The 21153-nt window shown below is 48.8% G+C and overlaps 1 protein-coding gene across 3 annotated transcripts in view; it reads right to left on the reverse strand.

Annotated features, from left to right (window-relative positions):
• Fstl4 (follistatin like 4) overlaps nt 1-21153 on the reverse strand; it is a 386297-nt gene that overhangs the window by 43258 nt on the left and 321886 nt on the right. For all 3 annotated transcript variants that reach the window (XM_074057277.1, XM_074057276.1, XM_074057275.1), the window contains one exon: nt 10576-10742. In XM_074057277.1, the coding sequence (XP_073913378.1) occupies nt 10576-10742 (167 nt within the window). The remainder of the gene's footprint in view (nt 1-10575; nt 10743-21153) is intronic.

Here is a 21153-nt window from a genome sequence, read left to right on the forward strand (position 1 = left end):
ATAGAAATGTATTAGCAAAATTGAGGTTCCTTCTAGAAATAAACAGATGCCAGATGAAACCATTCTTTGTATTGATACACATCCATTTTGGGGAAAGAGACAGTTTTACTTAAAGACATGGCTTTCATCTTTTAAAAAGCTGTTTTCTAAGTATTTGCCCTTATTAAAGACAGCAATTAAGTGCAACTGATGTATTAAACACTAGTGAAGCAGAGAGGAGGTGGGGGTGCTGTCATAGTGACACATGAGAGTCAGGAATAAGTAATATGAAAATGAGCCACGAGTGCTAATGGTTTAGTGACTCAGCATGAAGCACAAGGACTCCAGAGTGAGTTAGAGTCTAGGTTCACGACAATGTCAATGTTACAAGTCAAGACTCAGCTTAGAAAGATTTATTCAGAGCCCTTCCCAGGGGCACCCCTGGCTGTTTTTGGGGTAGAGAGCATAAGGGGAGTCTCAATCCCACAGGCTCCATTCTGGCCCCTGGAATGTCCCTCACTGTCCTACCTCACCTGCACAAGCAGTTGGACACCATGGCCTTCCTCACTGAATGATATGTGGTGCCTTGGTGGCAGCCAGTCCCCAGGCACATCTGCACTTACATAAGCATGTACATTCACTATCCAAGTGGGGACCCCATGCGTGCATTGGTGAGCACCCAGCATCCACACGGACACATCAGTAGACATGAGTACACATGTGTGCGCACTGCACGCATTCTAGCCTGCTGGCTCTCTACAGCTGACCACCTGACTGACATGGGTCCCTGTCCTGTCCACTTCTTCCCAGCCCCCAGAAGATAGGCGTGCCACTCTGCAAGGACCTGCAGAGCCATTCATGTTGCTCAGAGTACTCTTAAAAAGAAGTCTCTGCAGCTTGCAGCAATCCTGTGGTGGCCTGCTCAGCCCCCAGGAAGGACTGCTTTGGACAGCGTGAGCAGCCTAGGCTGGTCTGTCCTGCACATTTCAGGCTCAGGCCCAGGAATGGGGTCAGAGGTGTGTGAGCAGCTATTGTAGGGTGAGTTCCCGGCTTCTCCAGGATGTCAGGGTGTGTGTGGTCACTGGCTGACTTAGATGACTGATGGTTTATGTGGTCAGTCTCTCCCCATGACAGTGAGCACCACACAGAGGCACCTCATCTCTCTGTATCACTGTGGTGTTCCCAGTAAGGCATATGGCCCATGCCACAGCACTGGAGCTCAGTTACTGAGTGCCAAACAAATGAAGGCATATTTAGTCTGGCGTGCTGACTTTTGGGGCACAGGCCTGATAGGAAGTACAGAAAAGAATTACTGTTACTTAAAGACAGGGCTGGCCTGTGCCCTCAGCTGCTGGGATGTGGTCCATAGGCCCTTGTAATACCTTGCCTCATGGGAGTCTTTCTTTGCCTGAAGTCTTCAGGCCACATAGATGGACCCATTCTGCCTCTTGAGTGGCTACAGACTATACGTCAGCTATATGGCTGAGTCAGAGTTCTAGAAAGAGCTCAGAACACCAGGATCTGGGAAAGCTTCCTGGTTGCATACTATCACACTCTGATGCTGGGGGAGTGACATGTCTGTGACGTCCAGAACATCAGAAACTCCATGTTTGGAGAGCCCTCCCGGACTCTGCCTGATAGGTTTCTCCCCTTAGCTGATTTTCATCTGCACTTTGCCCATAGTAAACTATGAACTGTGAGGCTAAGAGCTTTCAATGAATTCTGAGTCCTTCCAACAAATTGTTGACCCTGAAGGTGGTTTGGGGAATTCTGATTTGCAGTTGATGTCAGAAGCGAGGCGGTCTTGTGTGTACTGTTTTAACTTCATTGTTGGTACAAAACTCACACAAGAGATTCTGCCCCAGTTGTGTGGATGCTGACATGCCACATACAAGAATGAACTTGGGTGTCTGGGTGTACACAGTTATCCATGCCCCTGCAATAGAAGGCTCACATCAGAGATGTTGATCTGAGCACTCAGTTGGTCTGTCCTCAAAGGCCAGAGGGCAGACACCTCTAGACTAGCCAGGACTCCCAAGGGTCATGAAGTATGACTGACAGCTAGTGGGGCCTCAGATGAGGTGCAGGCCTGAGATCCTGAATGGGACAACCATCTCAGACAACCATCTGGCATACCCAGGGGGTAGGTGGGAACTTGGGCACCAGGCTGCCTGGCTGTAGGCAAGGGGAGTTCTGGACCCCCTGAAACATGGTGCTTTCAACTGGCCACCCTGCATCTCTTCTCCCAGGGGCCTTTGATCATGAGTCCCTAAGCTGAAAAGGCCTTACTGAGGGTGACCAGCCCTGGCTCCAATCTGGGTCACACTTATGGCCACAATAGCAGACTACTGTCCTTGGAGCAGTTGAGGAAGGATTTGACTAAACTTTCTTCTATGGCATATGAAAGGTACTTTCTCTTAAAACAGTACGAATGTATATGACTATATCTGTGTGAGAAATACCAAGTTTTATGTACGTCAAAGGCTAAAGACCCTTTCTATTTCCCCAAAGCATAGGTTCAGAGCTGTTGAAATGAAATCTTTCTGGTGCTTAATCTGGAAACAAATGTACTCCTACAATCCCAATGAAGCCAACTTGTGGGGCTTTTGCTGAAGTTGTTCCTATTAGCAACAGGCATTTCCTGCGTATGACAGCATCGTTGTCACCTTTATCTGTTGGTTTCCTGGGCACATTTTTAAGAAGGAAGTTTATTGTATGTGAGATTAGAATTAAAAAAACAAAAACAAAAATGAGAACTTTGGTAGAGTTTCTGCCTACCAAGTGTGAGGCCCTGAGTTCAAACCCCAGTTCTGTCAAGAACTTGAATAGCTGGCCTTTCCTTGTGTTTATGGTGAAGGAAATTAGGATTTAAAGATAAGAAGCAAAAAGGATTCAGCCAAAAACTGCGTATGTGTGTGTGTGTGTTGTATGTATATAAAATTTTGCTAGCATAGATGTGACAAAGCTCACAACCTGTGACTGGTTGTCCTTTTAACAAGGAGAACCCAGCAAACTAGTTTCTTTCTTGATCTGAGGAATCACACAGCTCACATCAGGGTACAGTGGAACTAGGGTGACTTCTTACTTCTTTTTACCTCCTGTCCATCTTGGCCATTTAGTACCTCGAAGATCCCTGAAAAGATTGAGTGTATGTTCTTTTGTTTGCCCAGGAGAAAAAAGTGAAAGGTATTGGTATAGATCTAAAAAAACCCAAGATTCCTTCTATGCCTACTTTAGTGATCAAGAAGACTTTCAATCAGGAAATTTTTCCTGACTTAGTGTTTAAAACTCTCACACCCTGTTGGAAGGGACATAAACTAGCACAACCTTTTTGGAGGGAGACTGGGCAATATCTGTCAAAACTGAAAATGTGCCCCTTCTAAGAATTTTTCTTACAGGGAGACTTAGGCAAATGTGCAAAGAGTTGTGTGTAGGGATGCTCACTGCAGCCCAGGAAACAGAAGACAAGCCTGAAACCAGCCTGGGGCAAGGGAGGGGGTGCCAGACAAGGCAGGTGCTGCAGGCCTTGTACGTGGCTCAGTGCCCCTTGAAGGGTGGCTTCAATCTGAGATGGCCAAGAAAGGCGCGGTTCATCTTCCTTTACTGGGCTCTGGAGGGAGGCAGTGAGGCTCATGGAGGAAGAGATTCCATGGAGAGTCCTTTGGCTCTGCATTTGGGGTCTAGAAACTGAATCAGGACCTTCCTGAGGGACCTGTACCTTGAAGATGGGGCCAGAAGTAGTCATTGAGCACAAGTCTGGCCCTGAAGCTAATACTAAGAGAGGAAAGAGGGACGTTGAGGAAGCCACCCAGAAAGCAAAGGCCTGAGGAGACACTTGGGGATGGTCACCCCACAAGTTCCACAGGCTGGCAGGCTATGGGCCTGGGACCCCATGATCTGGACAATACTACTGTCCACTTGAACTTATCCAAAGCTCCATAGGCCCGGATGTTCAGATGCGAAGGTCTTCAACACAAAGCGGAAAGAACTGGCCCACAGCCTTTAAATGCTTCAAGTACAGTGTTTTCTAAGATTTTAAAACAAAATGTACCCAGGCGTTTAATGAGATGATTTTGATGCAGAACCTACAACCACTGTCTGTCGTGTTGCAAACAGCTCTCCATGCTAATCAAACGCCTCTCATCTTTTTACAATGAAATCATGACTGGTTCATATAAAGACAATAAAAATTAAATGAGTCATGAGCTCCTAAATCATTTTCTTTTGGTCTTTTTAATAACTCACTTCTGAAGAAGCTCTTGTAGAGAGCTTCATTAGAATTATTTGTTCCCAGTTTTACACCATTTAGGCATGGGAAAAAGTGAGCCTTTTAACACACCCTTCAAACAATGCTGCAGATACTTTCTTCTAATGGATTTTGTTTCTGCTTTTATCACTGTACTCTGCCTGCTGACATTTGAAAACACCCAAATAGGGAACTTTAGTGAAAAAATATAAAACACAACAACAACAAAGAATGGCTCTTTCAAGTTTTTTTAAATATACGGAGTCCTTTTTTTTTTAAATGAATACAGTAGAAAAATGTATCCTTCCCCTAAGAAAGTCCTGGCCAAACAATTCCATGTGCTGATCCCTGGGTACGCTGCTCCCCTTCCTTGCAGGGGCCAAAGGTGAGTGGCTACTGAGAGCCAGCACTGCACACACAGCCCCACATCTAAGCAGATCTAGCTGCTGGGCCTGGGAGCTGCAGAAGTCCATAGGAGCCAGGCAGAGACGGCCCCAGGGCAAAGCCATGGTAATGCCTGGCACTAGGTATTGCAGTCTGTTAGGAAGGAGCAGAGAGTTGCCAGCGGGGTGGTAGGCTGGCTGCGGGTTCCCACGCAGGCTCCTCTACTCCACTTAGTTCCCTAACCCCACCTGCCTCATGGGGATGAGCTGGTGCTAGGAACCGACAGCACAGGATCCTGGCACTCTGCACAGGAGTGGTTTGGGTTGGTGTCATAAAACACCATCAACAACACCTGTGGTGATGCGGCTGCTCTGCCATCATCTGTGACTTTTCAGTTGCCCTGGCTCTGCTTCTGCCCCTCTTGAGCAGGTGCCTTGACCCTCAGGGCAGTGAAGAACACAGTTTTGAGGTAGAAGGCAGGTGACATTGTGGAGATGGAATACACAGACTACATTTGGGGACAGTCACTCTGCCCTGAATGGCTGCTGTGTGGTCTGGGTAGTTAGAGGGCTGAGGCCCCAAATGGGTTTGCATGCTGAAAAGTGAGGCAGCAACTCCCACTCCCAATCCTAGGACCCAGTGTGGGGCCAGGGTCGGGGGGAGGAACCTGTGGATCTGCCTCTGAGATAGGGCTCTCCCCAACTCCAAAAGCCTGGCCCTAATCCCCTAGGAGATGGGGGCTGGCCAGGGAAGGGCAAGGCGTGGGCCTGCTCTGGTACCCAGGTGCAAAGGGAAGATGAATGCTTGGGATTGCAGAGGTTCCAGCTTCTGTGTAGGCCTCACATGTCTCAAAAGGGCACAGAGTGCCTTCCTTCTCATAGGGCTATGTGACCTAGGGTGAGGAGAGTTCCCAAAGGTTAACACAATCCTCTTTTCAAGCAGATACTTCCAGTGGTAGGATCTTTCTGCTTCCTAAGATAGCCTGGTGTCTAGTCAGAGGGCTCTCCCTGAGGATGAACCTCTCATGGGTTCTGGTTGCAGAGAGATGCTTGTCCCTGGTGTCTTGGGAGTGAGAGTATATGACTCTCCCCACAGAGCACTGTCATCTGAGCAGAGCAGATGCTACAGGCAGGGTAACCTGACCACTGGTTTCTGTTGCCCATAGTAGGAGGGCCTGTGGGGTGCAAGGCAGACACTGGCAAGTTCCTGGGGCCAGGCAGTCTGGCCAAGCCCAGGAAAGGCAGAGCTCAGGGTGCTGCTGGTAGCCACCCCAGCCTAGCTTTTGGGGTGGCAGTGTTGGCTATGATTTCTTGAGGGCCGAGGTGAGGGGGCCACAGCACCAGATCTGAAGAACATCCAGACCCATGGCTGCTTCAGTAAAGAAACCAACAGTTGCCCAGGAAGTAAACAAATAACAGACTGATCTTTGTTAGTTCTGGGGAACTCTGGCAAGAATGGAAACTACTGATTTCTCATCAAACAAATGGAAAGAGGTGTCATAACTAGAGAACCACAGCAAGACTGCAGCTCAGCTCACACCCTAGGCAGCTGCCTTGCTGGGGAGGACCTGTCTTTGGGGCTCTGCTCTTAGTCCACAAAGCTGCCCTCTGCTGGTGCTGACTTAGGTTTCCCTCCTAGAAGCTGGGTGGGGTGAGGCTGGAGGCTCCTGTGAAGTGGTGGCCCCAGCTTCACAGGAGACTCACCAGGTGCTGTGAACAGGGCCAGGTCACATGGAGGGAACTTTGGTGGAGTTAGGGGGAAAACAGAACAGTAGCAGCAATTTCCCCTCCTTCTGGGTCCCATGTTGTTTGTGACCCTTCTTGGACCATATCATTCCCTAATTAAAAATCTGTGGTTCATGTCTGTCTAGCAGGGAGCAATCAAGGCTCTTGTGTTAACATTCAAGGCCTTTCAGGTTCTGACCCCAAACTGGGCCTTCCCACTCCTCTCACTTACTCTTGTCACTCGAAACTCTTGCTTCCTCTGCAGGCTGGGGACAGGATCTTTGCTCTGTGCTCTGATACAGGGCTTTTATGGCTTGCCAGCACTTAGTAAGTGAATCAATCCCCGTGTTTGCCATCTGGCTGGGCATGCATAGGATGAGTGACTCATAAGTGCTTCTGACAAACAGCGGTGCTCACTGCTCCTTCTCGTTTGCCTCCAGGCTAGAGGGGTACATTTACTTTCTGATCAAATATTATTCTGATGCTCAAGGCATCTTTGATGTTTGCAAGTCAGAAAAGTTTAATTACATGTGTCATTAGGATGGCATTCTATAATAGCTCTGTGACTGAATTCATTAACAGAATTCTTAACAGATAAGACAAGACAAATTAATATTTTGTTGCCTATGAAAGCGTCTCATTAAGAGAGTGGTGAAAAGTGATTAATATTTTGTTGCCAATCAAGACGTCTCACAAGAATGACAAAGAAAGGAGGTCCGCACCTCTTAGTGTTCTCTAATCTCCCTGACTTGGGTTTCGAAGGCTGATCCGTTTCCCATGTGCGGCTGTGTTTGGGGGCCATGCACTAATTACAATGCTGGTGATTGTATTTCTGCTCTTGCTGTGGCAGGTGGGGTGGGAGCTGAGACACCACAGGCTGAGGATATATGGGAACCCTATAGACCTCAGAATCTTTGCTCCCAGGATTGCCCTTTTCTTCTTTCTTTTTTTTTTTTTTTGCAGTACTGGGTATGAACTCAGGGCCTTGCACTTGCCAGGCAGGTGCTCTTACCACCTGAGCCACAATACCAGCACGTTTTACTTCACATATTTTACAAATAGGGTATTGCTTTATGCCTGGACTAACCTGGACCACTATTCTCCTATTTAGGCTTCCTGCCCAGCTGGGATGACAGGCACATAACACCACACCCAGATTTTATCAGTTGAGATGTGGTCTCATGGACTTTTTCCCCAAGCTGGCCTCTAACATTGATCCTCCCACCCTAGTAGCTAGGATTAACTAGGCATAAGCCACATGCCTAGCTCCCCTGACCAATTCTTGCTTCAAAAATGCCCCATGGCTTCTGAGAACCTGGCTCCTAGCCCTCTTTGGCTGATTTCCTCCTGGATCTGAGGCTTCTGGGAGCCAGGTGCTGAGCTGGATGTGCCATACACAGTCAGCCAGTGAATGCCCGAGCAAGAGAACATCATGATCTCCGTTTCTCCATGGCTCAGAGAAGGCCACAGCTGACCCAAGTTTGCTCTGGAAGTTTCTGGTCAGTAGCCCTCTCCTGAATAAATTGAGGCTAACATGGATGGTGTTGTCCTCATCCCTGACAACAAGCCACAGGGGTTCACCAGGGCCATAGCTGCCTGACTGGAAGCTCCTGAGCTGTTGCTGGCTGCTCGCTGGGACCTCAGCCTGCAAGGTGTTGAGAATGTGGCTTAACAGCAGCACTAGCAACAGTGTTAATAAAGGGAATGATGACAACAATGTAACAATAACAAGAGCACTTATGGACTATCATATGCTAAGAAGTGTACATGCAGCACCTCACTTAATCCTCACTATAATTCTATGAGGCTCGTACTATCGCTTATCCCCATTTCACAGACAGGAAGTTGAGGCCTAGAGAGGTCAAGGGCTCTTTCCAAAGTTACTCAACTGGTAAGTGGCAGAGCTGAGACTTGAATTCAGGCCCCTTTTGGCCCCAGAACCTATACCCTTTGCTAGCAGGCTGTGTTTCCCCTCTCTGAGGCAGGGGTAGGCATGCCTGGTGTTTGTATTTTATGTATGCTTGCATGTAGTGGACGAGGATCCCTATGGGGGGGTCACCCTGCACCCCCACCTGAGGGTTTCTGAGAAGCACGGGTGGTCTGTTTGCAGGCTACAGACTCAGTCATGGGTAGCAAGTGTTTCCTAGGAGGTAACGAGGGGCCATTCATCTCTGGTTGCACCCACAATTATCCAAATTGCTAACCTTATTGTGCAAAGGAGAAATGCAATCAAGTTGGTGCTGGAGGCATGTTTGAGCAAGGGAAAAACATTCAGAGTAATTTAATTAACTGATGGCAAGTGCATTAAGAGGAGTTTTGCCTCTGCCTTTGTTTCTGATGTGTTTAAATGGAAACCAAGCGATGCACATGGACTCACAGGCATAGGCAACCCTATCCTAGACCTGAATTGGCCAAATGTGTTTAAAAGCTGACACTCCACATACCCACACACCACAACACAGACGCACACACATCTTTACATATAGGATGTCTGAGACCTTGCTAAGGTCTCAGACAAGCCCTGGCCATCTCAGGCCTAGAGAATGAGGGACTCTGCTCATGCAGAATTTATCATGTGCCCACCAGGGTTGTGTTGTGCTGACATTCAAAGATACACAGAATAGGATACTGGCTGTCCATACCAGAGTGGAGAAAATTACAAGGAAACCCTGGCCAGCTTGGCAAGCTCTGCCCAGGTTGGAACCTCCAGAATGGTCCCCTAGTCTCATCTGCTTCCCTTGTCATCTCCAGAGTATAGCCAAAGGGGACAAGTGAGTCTCCAATTCTCAACTCCAGTGGTTCCTGCACTGTTTCATGTTGGACCTCTCTTCCCATGAAACAGTCTCGGCATTGGGAGGCCCACCAAGGTCATCATGAGTTTAGCTGCCCTCTTGAGCCTAGCAGCATTGTTGGCCACATTCTGTCCGAGCTTGAATGGCCCTAGGGATGAGAGGCTCACTGCCTCATTCCACTGTGATGCAAGTTTGAAGGCTGAAATGGTGTTCCATCTAAGGAACCCAAAATAATATCCTTTGGGGATGCTAGTCCTATTCACGGGGCCACACAACTCAGGCCAGCTCTTGCTGCCTCACCTCCTTACAGATGTTCAGGTACTGACCACTCATCCCGAAGCTCTTCCTTCCCTGGGCAAGCAATCTATGTGGACCAGCTGTGCTGTCCTTAGTCAAGGAGACCAGGGTAGCTCCCTCTCCTGCCTGAAAATTATATTCCTGTTATTTTAGGCCAAGACCCATCAGCTACCCTGGCAGCTTACTACTTGGGTGACATCACTGCCTTCTCCCATGAACTTCTGGGCAGCTACATCAACTCTTAATGCCAAAGATGGACCAATAAACACACTTGCGTTACTCTACTCCTTCGTTCAGGCCAATGGAAGGGAGGTGTTACTAATGTTGGTTTTCTTACAGAGGAAAGGTCTTACAGATGGTAGGGTCAGCAGGCTAAGCAATTACTCAAAGTCACAAAGCTGATGTGGATGATGCTGGAGCTCCAACCCGGCTGCCTGGTTCCTCAGAGTGCAAGAAGCACCCCTGTTGGCCACCTCAGGCTGCATGAGCTCAGCTGCTCTCTTCTGTCAAGCACTGCCACTCATCACTTCCCAAGCCAAACAAAGAAGGTCCCTAGGCAGGCGTCCTCTAGCCTGACTGCTTTTCCTCTAACTCCTCACCTGGCACTTGCCCTCCTGCCAATCCAGTCCCCTGGTTCATCTCTGCCCTCCACAGGGACTACCACTCTTCCCACATTCAGCTGCCCATACCCTACCCAGGTGTAGGGTTCAGAGTCTCCCTGTTGTGTCCCCCACACCTGCCCCCAATTCCCCAGCCAGCTGCTCTCCCCTGTTCCAAAGCCTCCTGCCTGGCTGTGCTCTCTGATTGCTCATGGCCTATACCTCTGCCCACTTCTCTCCAGCCCTATTCTCAGGGTCTCCCATAGGTCCTTGCTAATGCATGACCCCCTGTCAGAGTCTCCTGCTCTGCCAACCTGCCTCCCCCAATCCTGAGCCTGGGCATGGTGACCAGGCTGATGGCTTCTATTCATCCTATCCTTTGCACATGCTGGGACGTGGGTCTTCTGATATCAACAGGCTGATCAGGGGATTGAAAAGCACCAAATATGGGATGTTAAACTGAAAACCTGTGCTCCTGTGGCCACACGGCATTCTAAACAGTTGACTTCCCCAGAAGGTACACTTGAACTCTGAATAACTGCCCGGTAACTTACATTGATGTCTTCTAAGTCCAGGAAGTTTAAGGTAAGCCCATTCCTCTTCCAGATGATTGGTGGCCTCAGGTCTCCACGGATAGCACAGGTTAGTACTGTGCTCAGTCCCACTGTCACTGTTGTCACGCTGACCCTGTCCTCAGGGGCGAGGCTGAGCTGAACCACCTCTGCAGAGGGAAAGAAGAAGGCAGTCAGGTACAAGTTGAGGGGTCGAATCTCAACACCAAGTGAAAGGGCACAGGTTCACTCAGAGGTGAAGCTCACAGGAGCTTTCCTCCTGAAAGTTGTTTATAATGAGCTAACTAAACGCACAGATGAGCACTATCACTGGGAGATGTGCCATGACTTATGTCTAATGCCCCAAAGGCTCTGTATGTCAAAAGCAGGCCAAAATCACAGCTAATGCGAGGCGGAACCCTCTGGGCCATGGATTTGAGTGGAGCTGCCAACACTGGCTGCAGGGCCACAGGGCCATCGACCAGAGAGACAGAGAGCTAGCTGTGAGACACACTGCTTGCAGCTCCCCCAGCCTAATGAAGTCAGAGCCCTGCTAAGAGGAGTCAAGGTCTGTTAGGAAGCCGACAGGAATCTTGTCCATCTGGGGGCAGCTTAAAGGTTGCACTGTCTGAAGTCTGGGGAATGAACTGGCTGACCTTTGAAGGTTTGTTTCTGTCTGAAGATTCACTGAAGTTGGATTTGGATTTCTGTTCTGTGACCATGAACTGTGGCCTTTCATTTTTTGATGTGTACTTTAGACTGGCCAAATTATAAATCCTTGCCATTTAAACCTTGATTACTGGCTTTAAGAGTGACCCGTTCTTTAGGAAAATAGGTACAGTCTAAAACACCTTTCTGCCGCCACAGGATTTTTGAACAATTTTTTCATAAATCTTAGGATTTATGGAAAATTAACCAAGTTCAGGCTCCTCAAATGTGAAAATGGGATCGGGCTTGGGGGAACAGTGACAGCCCTTCATGGATTGGGACCTCTATGCTTTCCCTCAAATCTGCCCACACAGAGGGCTTGGTGCGGTAGCCAGAAGTGGTGTGAACTGAGGGAGGCAGGCTGGCTTTGGAGGTCTGCATTCTGAGTTGCCTGCAGAAATGCTGGGAGCCATCTCTACTCTTGCTACTCTACTGGGATATGGGTGTCCTCCAATGACTCCAGGACAAAGCCCTCAATTGGAAGCCGAGCTCTGTGACTCCGCGGGATGCTTGTGAGCTGAGACCAGCTGCAGCACCACTGCAGGCTGAACGTCCGGGCTCACACTCTCTGCACTATGTGGAGGAGGGAGAGAATAAAGAGCCACAGGTACAATGCACTGAAGTGTGTGCGTTGAAAGCCAGCACCTAAGGTCAAATTCAGAGGAACAAAGCTTCTTCCTCATTCACCACCAGTTAGTGGGCAGGTCCTGGGCACACAAAGATGAGCAAGACGTACACTCGGCACTTTATCAGTGCTTGTTGGATGGATGGGTGAACAATGGAGCAAATAGAAATAAAGGAGCAAAAGAGCCAAGAGGCCAGTGCGGAAGGGGCAATCACACACAGGAAAAATGTGACTCATGGTGAAGGAGCTGCATGAGGAAAGATAAGCACCGGGTGATGGATGCAGACACAACCAGCATAATATATCACAAACATTAAAGTGATGCATTTCAAGTTCCCTCGTAAATCACAGACTGCCTGCTGCCCTCCCACCTCCAAGTCAGAAGGCTTATTGCTCAGGGCAGGAGAGAGAGGGCACCAACTCTCTGTAGCAAGACTGTGGCTTTAGAAATTCAGAGGCGGGAAAGAGGTGGATTTGCTGAAATTGTTTAGCTCCCACTGTATCCCGGAGGCCCTTGGCCTCTGAACCCAGAGTTCTCAGGTGGAGAGAGGTTTCCTTCCTCTCCAGATGACTGCTTTAAGCAAGAAGAGGGATGAAATGCCTCTCTTTTCCCCAGGAGGCTGTGGGAATGGGAAGGGAGACTGCAGATGTGTAGGAGAGGGGAACCAAGGAGGGCTCTGAAGGATACTGTGCACCCCAGCTGTCTGCTCCCCTCACCTGTGTAAGCCAGAACCTGGCAGCCCAGGGGCTGAGTGTGAAATGCTCTGTAGCTCTGTACTTGAGGACTACATAGGACGGTGGGCCAGGGCCCAGAGGGGGTGCTAGTGGCAGTAAGAGATATAGGAGGCCTGACCTTGGTGAGGGGGCAGCATCTGGGTTCTTGGCTGGGACAGCACACCCAGGGCTGACCTCAGCAGGGTACAAGTTCTCCCAGTAGGACCTAGGGACAGCAGAGGATAGCCATGCTGCTTCTCTGCTCACCAGAAGCAGCCTGGAGGGCATGGGGGGTGTGGGGGACATGGGATAAAGGTTGGAAATACAGAGAAGCATTCTTCTTACACAGAACATTCCTTATGTGGAATCAGGCTTTCCAATGGATGGAGCATCAAGTTGTTTCTTTCACCCAGTGGGGGTGAAGAAGTCAGGATAGTTACAAAAGGAATCTATACTTTCTCTGCACCTGAACTCTATCAGACTAGAAGGAAAGAGGCCCTTGGAGGAGGCAGGGCTTTCCTGGACCCTGGAGCTATGCTTCTCAGGTATGATTCCCCAGCCTCCTGCCTCCTATCTCCAAGTAATTAGCACTCAAAGTCCTGCCCCACTGCCTAGGCTACTTTAGACTCTCGTGGGTAAGTGGGGTGGGCAACTGGGTGGTTCTTTGTGCTCCTGAAGCCTGGGAACCAGTGCCTTCCAAGATGGAAGGGGGCCTGGGTGTCCGGAAGGAGGCATGACAGGATGGGAGACCAGGAAGTCTGTTAGGTTGGGTTTCCAGGGCTGCAAGTGTCACAGTGGAATATAGCAGTGACGTGAAGTGTAGAAGCCCCTTCCACGGACCCCAAAGTCATATATATCTAGCAACTTTAGATAAAGGTCTGGAGGACCCAGGAACTTGGGGCTAAAAGCAAACAAGTTAGAATATTCAAGAGGGAGTTGGAAACCTTCTGTGTCCCTTGAGCCCTGGGCAGCTAGGGCAGCTTGTTGCGGCATTCTTCTTAGTCACATTCCCCATCATTTGTATGTTTGAAGACATACAGTTTGTGCAAGGAAAAACTCATGCAAAATTAGAATACGTGAGTACCGACAGAACCGTCGTAATTCTGCTCCTGTCAGCTACACAAATATTAACCAAACAGCAAATATTTGGATCATTTAAAGTTTAATTAAATGAATGTTTTATTGGATTTAATTCATGTCAATATTCCCCAGCTCCTTTTAAAATTCTGAAGAGATTTATGGCTACTGAACCCTCTCCTCCCCCCTGGTTCTGTGATTTACTGTTCAACAGGCCCTCCTCGGCAGCCACTGCTTCCCCCTAAGTCACAAGACCAGGACTAACTGGCCTCCCAGGGTGATTTCCTGGGAGAGCAACAAATGAGACAGCATCACAGGATGGGGCTCAAGTGGACAGGACAGGAATCCTGGCCTCTAGGCCTGGCTCTTCTGCTGACAAGCTGAGTAACCTTTGTCAGGCTCCTTCCTGTCCCTGGACCGCAATTTAGACATCAACAAATTAAGGAATCTGTGACCTATCTGCTGTTAGGCTTTGCAACTGAGTGGAAGTCTCTGAAGAGCCCTCAGTCCTTATTGCTGATCTGCCTGCCCTGCCCCCAAGTGCCACCTGCCTCTGCTTTTTGCCTACTTGCCTATGATGGTGAGAGAAACACTTTGAGAGGTACCAATGGTTACCAAGCTCCACAGAGGCTTCTCTGTAACACCCCCTCCTTTCTCCCCCTGGTCCCAACAGCCTCCTGTGTGCTCACCACTCCACTTTACTCCATCTCTCCTTGCAGAGCAAGGCGTGCCACAGCCCTGCTCAAAGTCCATCAGTGGCTCAACCCTTACACACAGACTGACCACATAGGATTCAGGACAGTTCCCGATTTTGCCCTTTGCTTCTGACATTATTTACAGCCGGATCCTCATCTCTCACACATTTTGGGACTTTGCTGTGCACCTGTCTAGTACTGTCCTCTTGCTCATTCTGAGCTGCTCACTCTCTGGACCAAACCTCTGAGATGACCTTGTGGGATGTTTCTGGACCCTGAAGTTGTTAAGGAAACACTTGGGACAGATATTGGGGGAAGGAGCTTGAAAGAGAATTTCCTGGTGAATTTTCCAGGATTGCTTCAGAAACACTTAGAAATGCTTGACAACCATAGGATAAAAACAAAAGATCCTGGGTCCCATAATGAGAGATCTAAATGGGCACAGGAGGCTGCAGGCACCCTGGGCCCTGGGCAGTGGCATTTGCACATTAATATAAGATGTCCAGTAGTGTCCTCACATCTTCCCAGGATGTGGGATCCAGAGAAAAGGAATGAATCTTTCTAAGGAGCCCTGGAAAACAGCACAGTTGGCCAGATGTGGCTCCTGTATTCTTCCCTGAGGTCATCCAGGTGCGTGGAACATCCTGATTTTCCCATCAGGCCGGGGCCGTGTGACCACGTCCAGGGACAGGATTTGGGTGGTTGGGATGGGTCAAATGTCCAACAGAAAGGATGCACTGGGCAGCTCAACATCCTACGACCACCACAGGGAGGCAGACAGGACCCCTTCTCTTCCCTTCACCCCCATTACAACTGCATCTGGATTCCCTGACCAGGGAACGGTGGCGTCACACTGTGGGGACAGAGACCCATCGCAACTGAGACCTGGTTCAGATTACTGCAGCCTCGCCCCTACCCTGCCCTTTCTCCGGGAAGTTAGGGGAACAGCTTTCACAGGGAGGGCTAATGGTGATGAGAGCCAGCTGGGAAGACCTGAAGTCCTGTGAGCCTCACACTGGGGTGAGGAAGCGTCTAGAGTCTGTGCGGCTGGCCCCCTCCATTTGTGCACAGTAAACCACTCTGTTCCTCCTCCACACCCCCTACCATAGGCAGCTCTGTAGGGAAATGGACCAGGGAAGTCCCAGGCCTGGTTTCCTCTGTGCCCAGGGGTCACACTGTGATGATTGTCAGGTTAGCATGGATGGTTAGTGGAAGATAGACTTTCCTGGTATACTAGCCAGGCAGTGTGTCCCACAGACGGGTCCGAGGCAGAGCTGTTGGGAACCCTGGTGTAGCATGGTACCTGGTACAATAGTAGGTGGGCCAAAGCCAACACCTGTCTCTAGGTGCCCAGACCAAAACAATAATATGTCCTTGGTTTTGCAGGCACTAGCCCTCACCCTCCTGCCTGAAAACTCAGAGGTTGGAGAGAGAGGGCATTCAGAGGCAGCCAACGGGCCTACCCTAAGGAGGCTAACAAACATCTTTCCTGAGAGCAGGAGGTTATACAATTTCAGCTGCTGGAGAACTGGGTTTTAATTTCTATTGCAGCTTTTCCCCCTTAATCTCAGGCATTATTTCTCACACTGAACTTGAACTCGATGAGACACTCACAAACCCATCAGCACCCACTCAAATAGGACTCTGGTGCTTCGTAGCTAGAGAAATTAAATTTCTCAAATTCTTGTCAAGCTGGTGTTAGTTTTCTTATGGTAGAAATGTTCTAATGGAACACATTCCTACCTGGACATTTACCGTTTTTCAAATGATGCTCTTGGTGACAAGACTCTGTCACAGCTCAATCACCCTGTCTGCTTGTCAATATTTTTGACAGAGCCTTGAAGGGGCCTGCTTGAAAATTAGAGCAATCGGCAGGGAGACCCCAGGCCCGGTGCCTCAACACAGGTCGGTAGTTGCAGCCTCTCCTCATCCATTCTTTCCCAGAATGTACCCTTCATGTGACCTGGGAGCTACTGAAAGAGGCGTGACACCTATGTGACATACTCTGTTCCTCTGGTCTTACCCCTCGACCAGGAACACATTGTGAAGATGGTAAATGGACAGAGTGTGCATGCCCACACACTGTCTTCCAATCAAACAGGGATAGGCGACAACCCAAGACCTTGTGACTTCAAGTGGAGCTGCTTGGGCTGTCCCAGTGGACAGTATGTGTGTTTGTGTGTGTGGGGTGCTGGTTTTATTATTTTTTTATGCTGGGGATCAAATCCAGGGATGTGTGCCCTCTGTTTTCTCCACCAGAGAATATCATTCGGAGCTTTCAAACATCTGCTGAAACTTCATGGGTAGGATGCTGGGAACAGGTTATCTTAGAGCATATCATCACCACATGCATACTCTGAGTACCAAGATGCAGCCAGCGCACACGCATGACTCTGGATCAGTCAAACATGCTCCAAAGCCACACAAGAGGGCATATGCATTCAAAACTTATGGTGTCTTTACGTATCATCTGTTTGCTTTTGCCATATTCCCTCTTGCTTGCCTCCTTTTGGAGATGGCAGTAAACTTATTAATTACCTGCAGATCTGTGGGTAATTTCCTTTTTCCGTTGACTTATGTTGCCTGGTGCTACTTCAGCCTTTATTGCAGCTTAGTTATCAAGTCATATTCTCTGGTGTAAATAAACATCTCTGCTAAGCTGCCCAAAGACAGAGACCACCAGATATATTTAATTTCTTTTGTGTCCCCAACACTTAATACAATGCCTGACACACAGAAGAGTCTTAATTAGTTTTATGCAAGTGAGTGATCAATGTTCACGCAACAATTTATTTATTCAGCACCTACTATGTGCCAAGATATAGTGGGACTATACCAGCAAGAAAACAGGTCTGGTGCGTGCTCACCTGAAACCCACAGCTCAGCAGGGAAGTTTAGTGTTACATGGGGAGGGAGAGCAGAGACCCGAGGCCTGTTTGCAGAGCTTGGGTTGAGAGCCAATGGCTCCTGCAGAACCTGGCTGCCCTTTTAGTAGAGCCCACCCTGTGTGTCCAGTGCTGGGCACTGTGGGTGGATATGGAAGACAGACACGTGTTTTGGTCTCAAGTTGCCCAGCTGGCATAGAGCTTTCCTTGTTTATAGGAGGGGCTAGTGCAGGGAGAGGGTTATCTGGGCCTTCCTCTGAGTTCTGGGTCTCCATTTTGCCTCCTCTGGCCAGGAAACCTTTTTTGGGTTTTGGAAAACTAAATGTCATTGTGACTGCTATGGGCAAAGGAGGGACGTTGCACTTGAGCTCAGTGCTCATAGGCTGCAACATCACTGTCCCAGGGTGCCCTGGGCTGCTATGGTGTGGCAAGCAGCAGAGAGGCAATTGGAAGGAGTAAGTGGGCAGCACTGAGGCAGAAAGCCCAGAATCTGACGGTCAGCAGGGTGTGTGGCCATTTGCCAGTTCTCCCTCCCCTGTTCTTCCCTATGCCTGGGGAAGCATCAGGTCAGTCGGCCTAAATGCCTCCCACGCCCTGCCAAGTCTACTCCGAGAGAGGATAACCTCTGCTCAAGGTATTTGCAAAGGAAAGTATCTTTAACTGCCTATTACCTTGGTGATTTTGGGGAAAATGATGTTAAAAGTTATCTTCCTTAATTATACCTGGTTACTCAGAATAAAAGAAATTCATCCAGATCTCTTAAGGTTGGATCAGGAACCTCCTGGACAAGTGGGAAGGAGCAGTCAGGTCCTACCTCTCTGCCCACCCTGTGTGTCCCAAATATTGGGTCATTTTCCAATTCCTAAGCATTCATTGATCAACTTATTGGCCTCTCTGGGAGGCAGATATGGGTCATGTGATTAGGTCTGACCCATGGGAGGTGACCATACTTGGCTCCATCCCCTGCATCACTGTGAGGGTTAATTTTGTGTCAGTTTGACTGGGGTACAGGGTGCCTGCATATCTGTTTGAACATTATTCTGGATTTGACTATGAGGGTGTTTCTAGAGGAGACTAACATTTGAATCTATAATGTGTAAAGCAGGTTGCCCTTTCTAATGTAGCTAGGCCTCTCCCAATCAGCTGAAGGCCTGAATAGTATAAAAAGGCAGAGTAAGAGGGGACTCCTCCTGCCTGACCCGTAAGGGGAGATGTTGGTCCTTGCTGGGTCCTTGCTGATTTTCAGACTGGCATATGTATCATCAGCTTTCCTGGGCTCATGGGTCTCCAGCAGAGCTCAGGACTTGTCACCCTCCATAACTGTGCGAGCCAATTCTGTATACTAAATGTCTTTATATATCTATGTCTGTATCAATAGTGACGTCATCTATTTATATCTATGTCTGTATCTCCTGTTGGTTCTGTGTCTCTGATGAACCCTGACTAACATGATCATCATTCATACTTTCTCCTCCCCTACTTCAGGGGCCATGTGGGCACGTATTTAGTGTCAGCAAAGAGCGTCACCTCCTAATTGTTGGATTGAAAGCGGTGCAGAATGGATAGGCAGGGGACAGCTCAATGCCAGCACGGGGTTTATTGTGGAGAAGTGGCCCTGTGGAGGGGGCCCCCAGCAAGAGAGCTCTAGCCCCCCAGCTGCTCACAAACTGGAGGTAGATATGGGAGGTGGGTGGAGAAGTCCCAAGAAGGTCACTGGGTGGGAAAATCCTCAATGGCCCTCTGACCCTACCAAGATAAAGGTTTAAGGGCAGGTCATTTCTTCTAGGCCATGTGTGGAAGCTTAAAGGTGGATGTTTATTTTTCTTTAGGGCGAGATGGAGAGTTTCCAGTAAGTCACCTTCAAGGGGGAGGGGGACCAGTTCTAACATGGCCTCCTTTTGTTCACCCTAACATTAGTCACTGTTTGAGAGCTGCCTGATCCCATCAGACTTGGGAAGGGAAAAAATCAGCATCTACTGCCCTGCACTATTGAGATTTCGAGGTTTCTGGAGCAGCTGGTGTCATAATTACCTAATACATCCCCTCATAAGGGAGGGGAATACAAGTTAATGTATCCCATGGAAGAAACTGCAGGGAGATGTGGGAGGAATCTCCTAGAGGCCAAGTTATTCAAGTCAGAAAGCTGCTGAGCATCTTCTGGCAGTGTCGATCCAGGTTCTGTTCCAATCCCCCAAATGCCTTCTGTGCTGGGAGCTCACCCCCTCACCTCACAACTGTTTCCACTGCCATAGTACCCAGACTCCCTGCCTAAGGGGGTCCTCTTAGGCTGCACTGGGTGAGAATTACAAACAAGTTACACAGTGTAACAAGCACGATGGATACAAAGAACTGCAGAGGAGGCCTATTAAGCTGTGGGAGTGGAAGGATCTCTGGATAGGAAATACATTGATGGAGATCCTTAAGATGAGAAGACACCAGGCAGGTCACACCTGGGGGAAGGGCATTTTAGAGAAAAAAGATCATACAAACATCCTGAGGCAGGCTGGGGGCTAAGGTGCTCAGGAAACTAAGGAAGACCACTGGCTAAAGCACAAGGAACAGGCAGGGGTGTGCACCACAGATGAAGTCAGAAGGGCAGGAAGTGGCTGAAAGGCAATGGAAAGTGACTGAAAGGATTTTAAATCAAGGAGGGTTGTCATCTGATTTGCATACTAAAAGGATTACTGTAGCTGTGGTGTGAATAACATGCTGTCTGAGGAGAGAAGAGGATGCAGAGACATTTAGGAGGCCAAGGCAGTAGTTCAGAGTTCAAAAGAGTGACAGAGAATGGGGCTAGGCTCAGAAATAGCCCAGTTTGGAGGAGGAGTGTTAGGAAGGACTTCCTGCTTGGTCCTCTTCCCTAATGTGGCACAGTTCCTGAGGTGAGGGAAGGCCCAAGAACCTCCATCCTCCCTCCCCCCCCCACCACACACACACACACACACACACACACACACACACACACACACACACACAGCCACACAGCCTCAACACCTTCCCAAGCATTTGATCTGAAGTGTAGATTGGAATCACTGTCTTGGTCTCTTTAGTGGGTAAGCTTTAAAGATAAATCCTAGACTGCAACATTCTTATTGCTATGAGGAAGAAGATGCCTTTACGGTCCAGGCCTCTCAACCTAATTTTCCTGGGCCGTGGCCCTGAGGCAGGCTAGAATTAGGAAAAGTTTGGGAGTCTTAGAATATCTATGACTTGACATTATATTTCAGTTTGAACATTCTTCTCTTTCTCTGAGTCTTTTTTGCAATTGCAAATGTATGTAGGTTATTCACAGGGTAGCTCAAGAATAACTCAACGCACCCTCACCTGGCCCGAGGACCATCCATGCTTCTTCCCATTTATCTATTACTGGTGGTTAGGAATCACCAGGTTCTTCCCCTCCCAGGTTAACATAAGTTTTAAGAATACCTGGAAAAGAGAAAGATGCTCTCTCTGCTTCTAGCTTCCACCTGGTCCCATAAGCCCCTTTTGTAATTCCTAACTTTTAATAAACTCCGTTACACCCACGTGTCCTGCCATGGATTCTTCCACATGGGATACAAAGAATTTGGAAATCTTCTGATCAGAGAGTGCATCATTGCCATTAACAGCCCCAGCAGACCGCACAGCAGAAAAGCCAGACAGAGAGCCCCGTGTACCCACGACAAAGCATAGCTTTGCACATGCAAAGAGGAGAAGCCATCGGTCCTGACATAGCACGAATAAATATGACTTGCTTTCTGCTTAATTATACGGCCTCCTGAGACACTAAGTCACGGCTGTGTTTTGTAAACAGGCATCAGCAGCCTATTTTGGAGAGCAGTTCACATTTGTCTTTGATTCCAGGTCCCTGGCTGCACCATGAGCTCCTGTTAAGGGA

Source organism: Castor canadensis, chromosome 16 (assembly GCF_047511655.1).
Source record: "Castor canadensis chromosome 16, mCasCan1.hap1v2, whole genome shotgun sequence".
NCBI classification, from domain to species: Eukaryota; Metazoa; Chordata; class Mammalia; order Rodentia; family Castoridae; genus Castor; species Castor canadensis.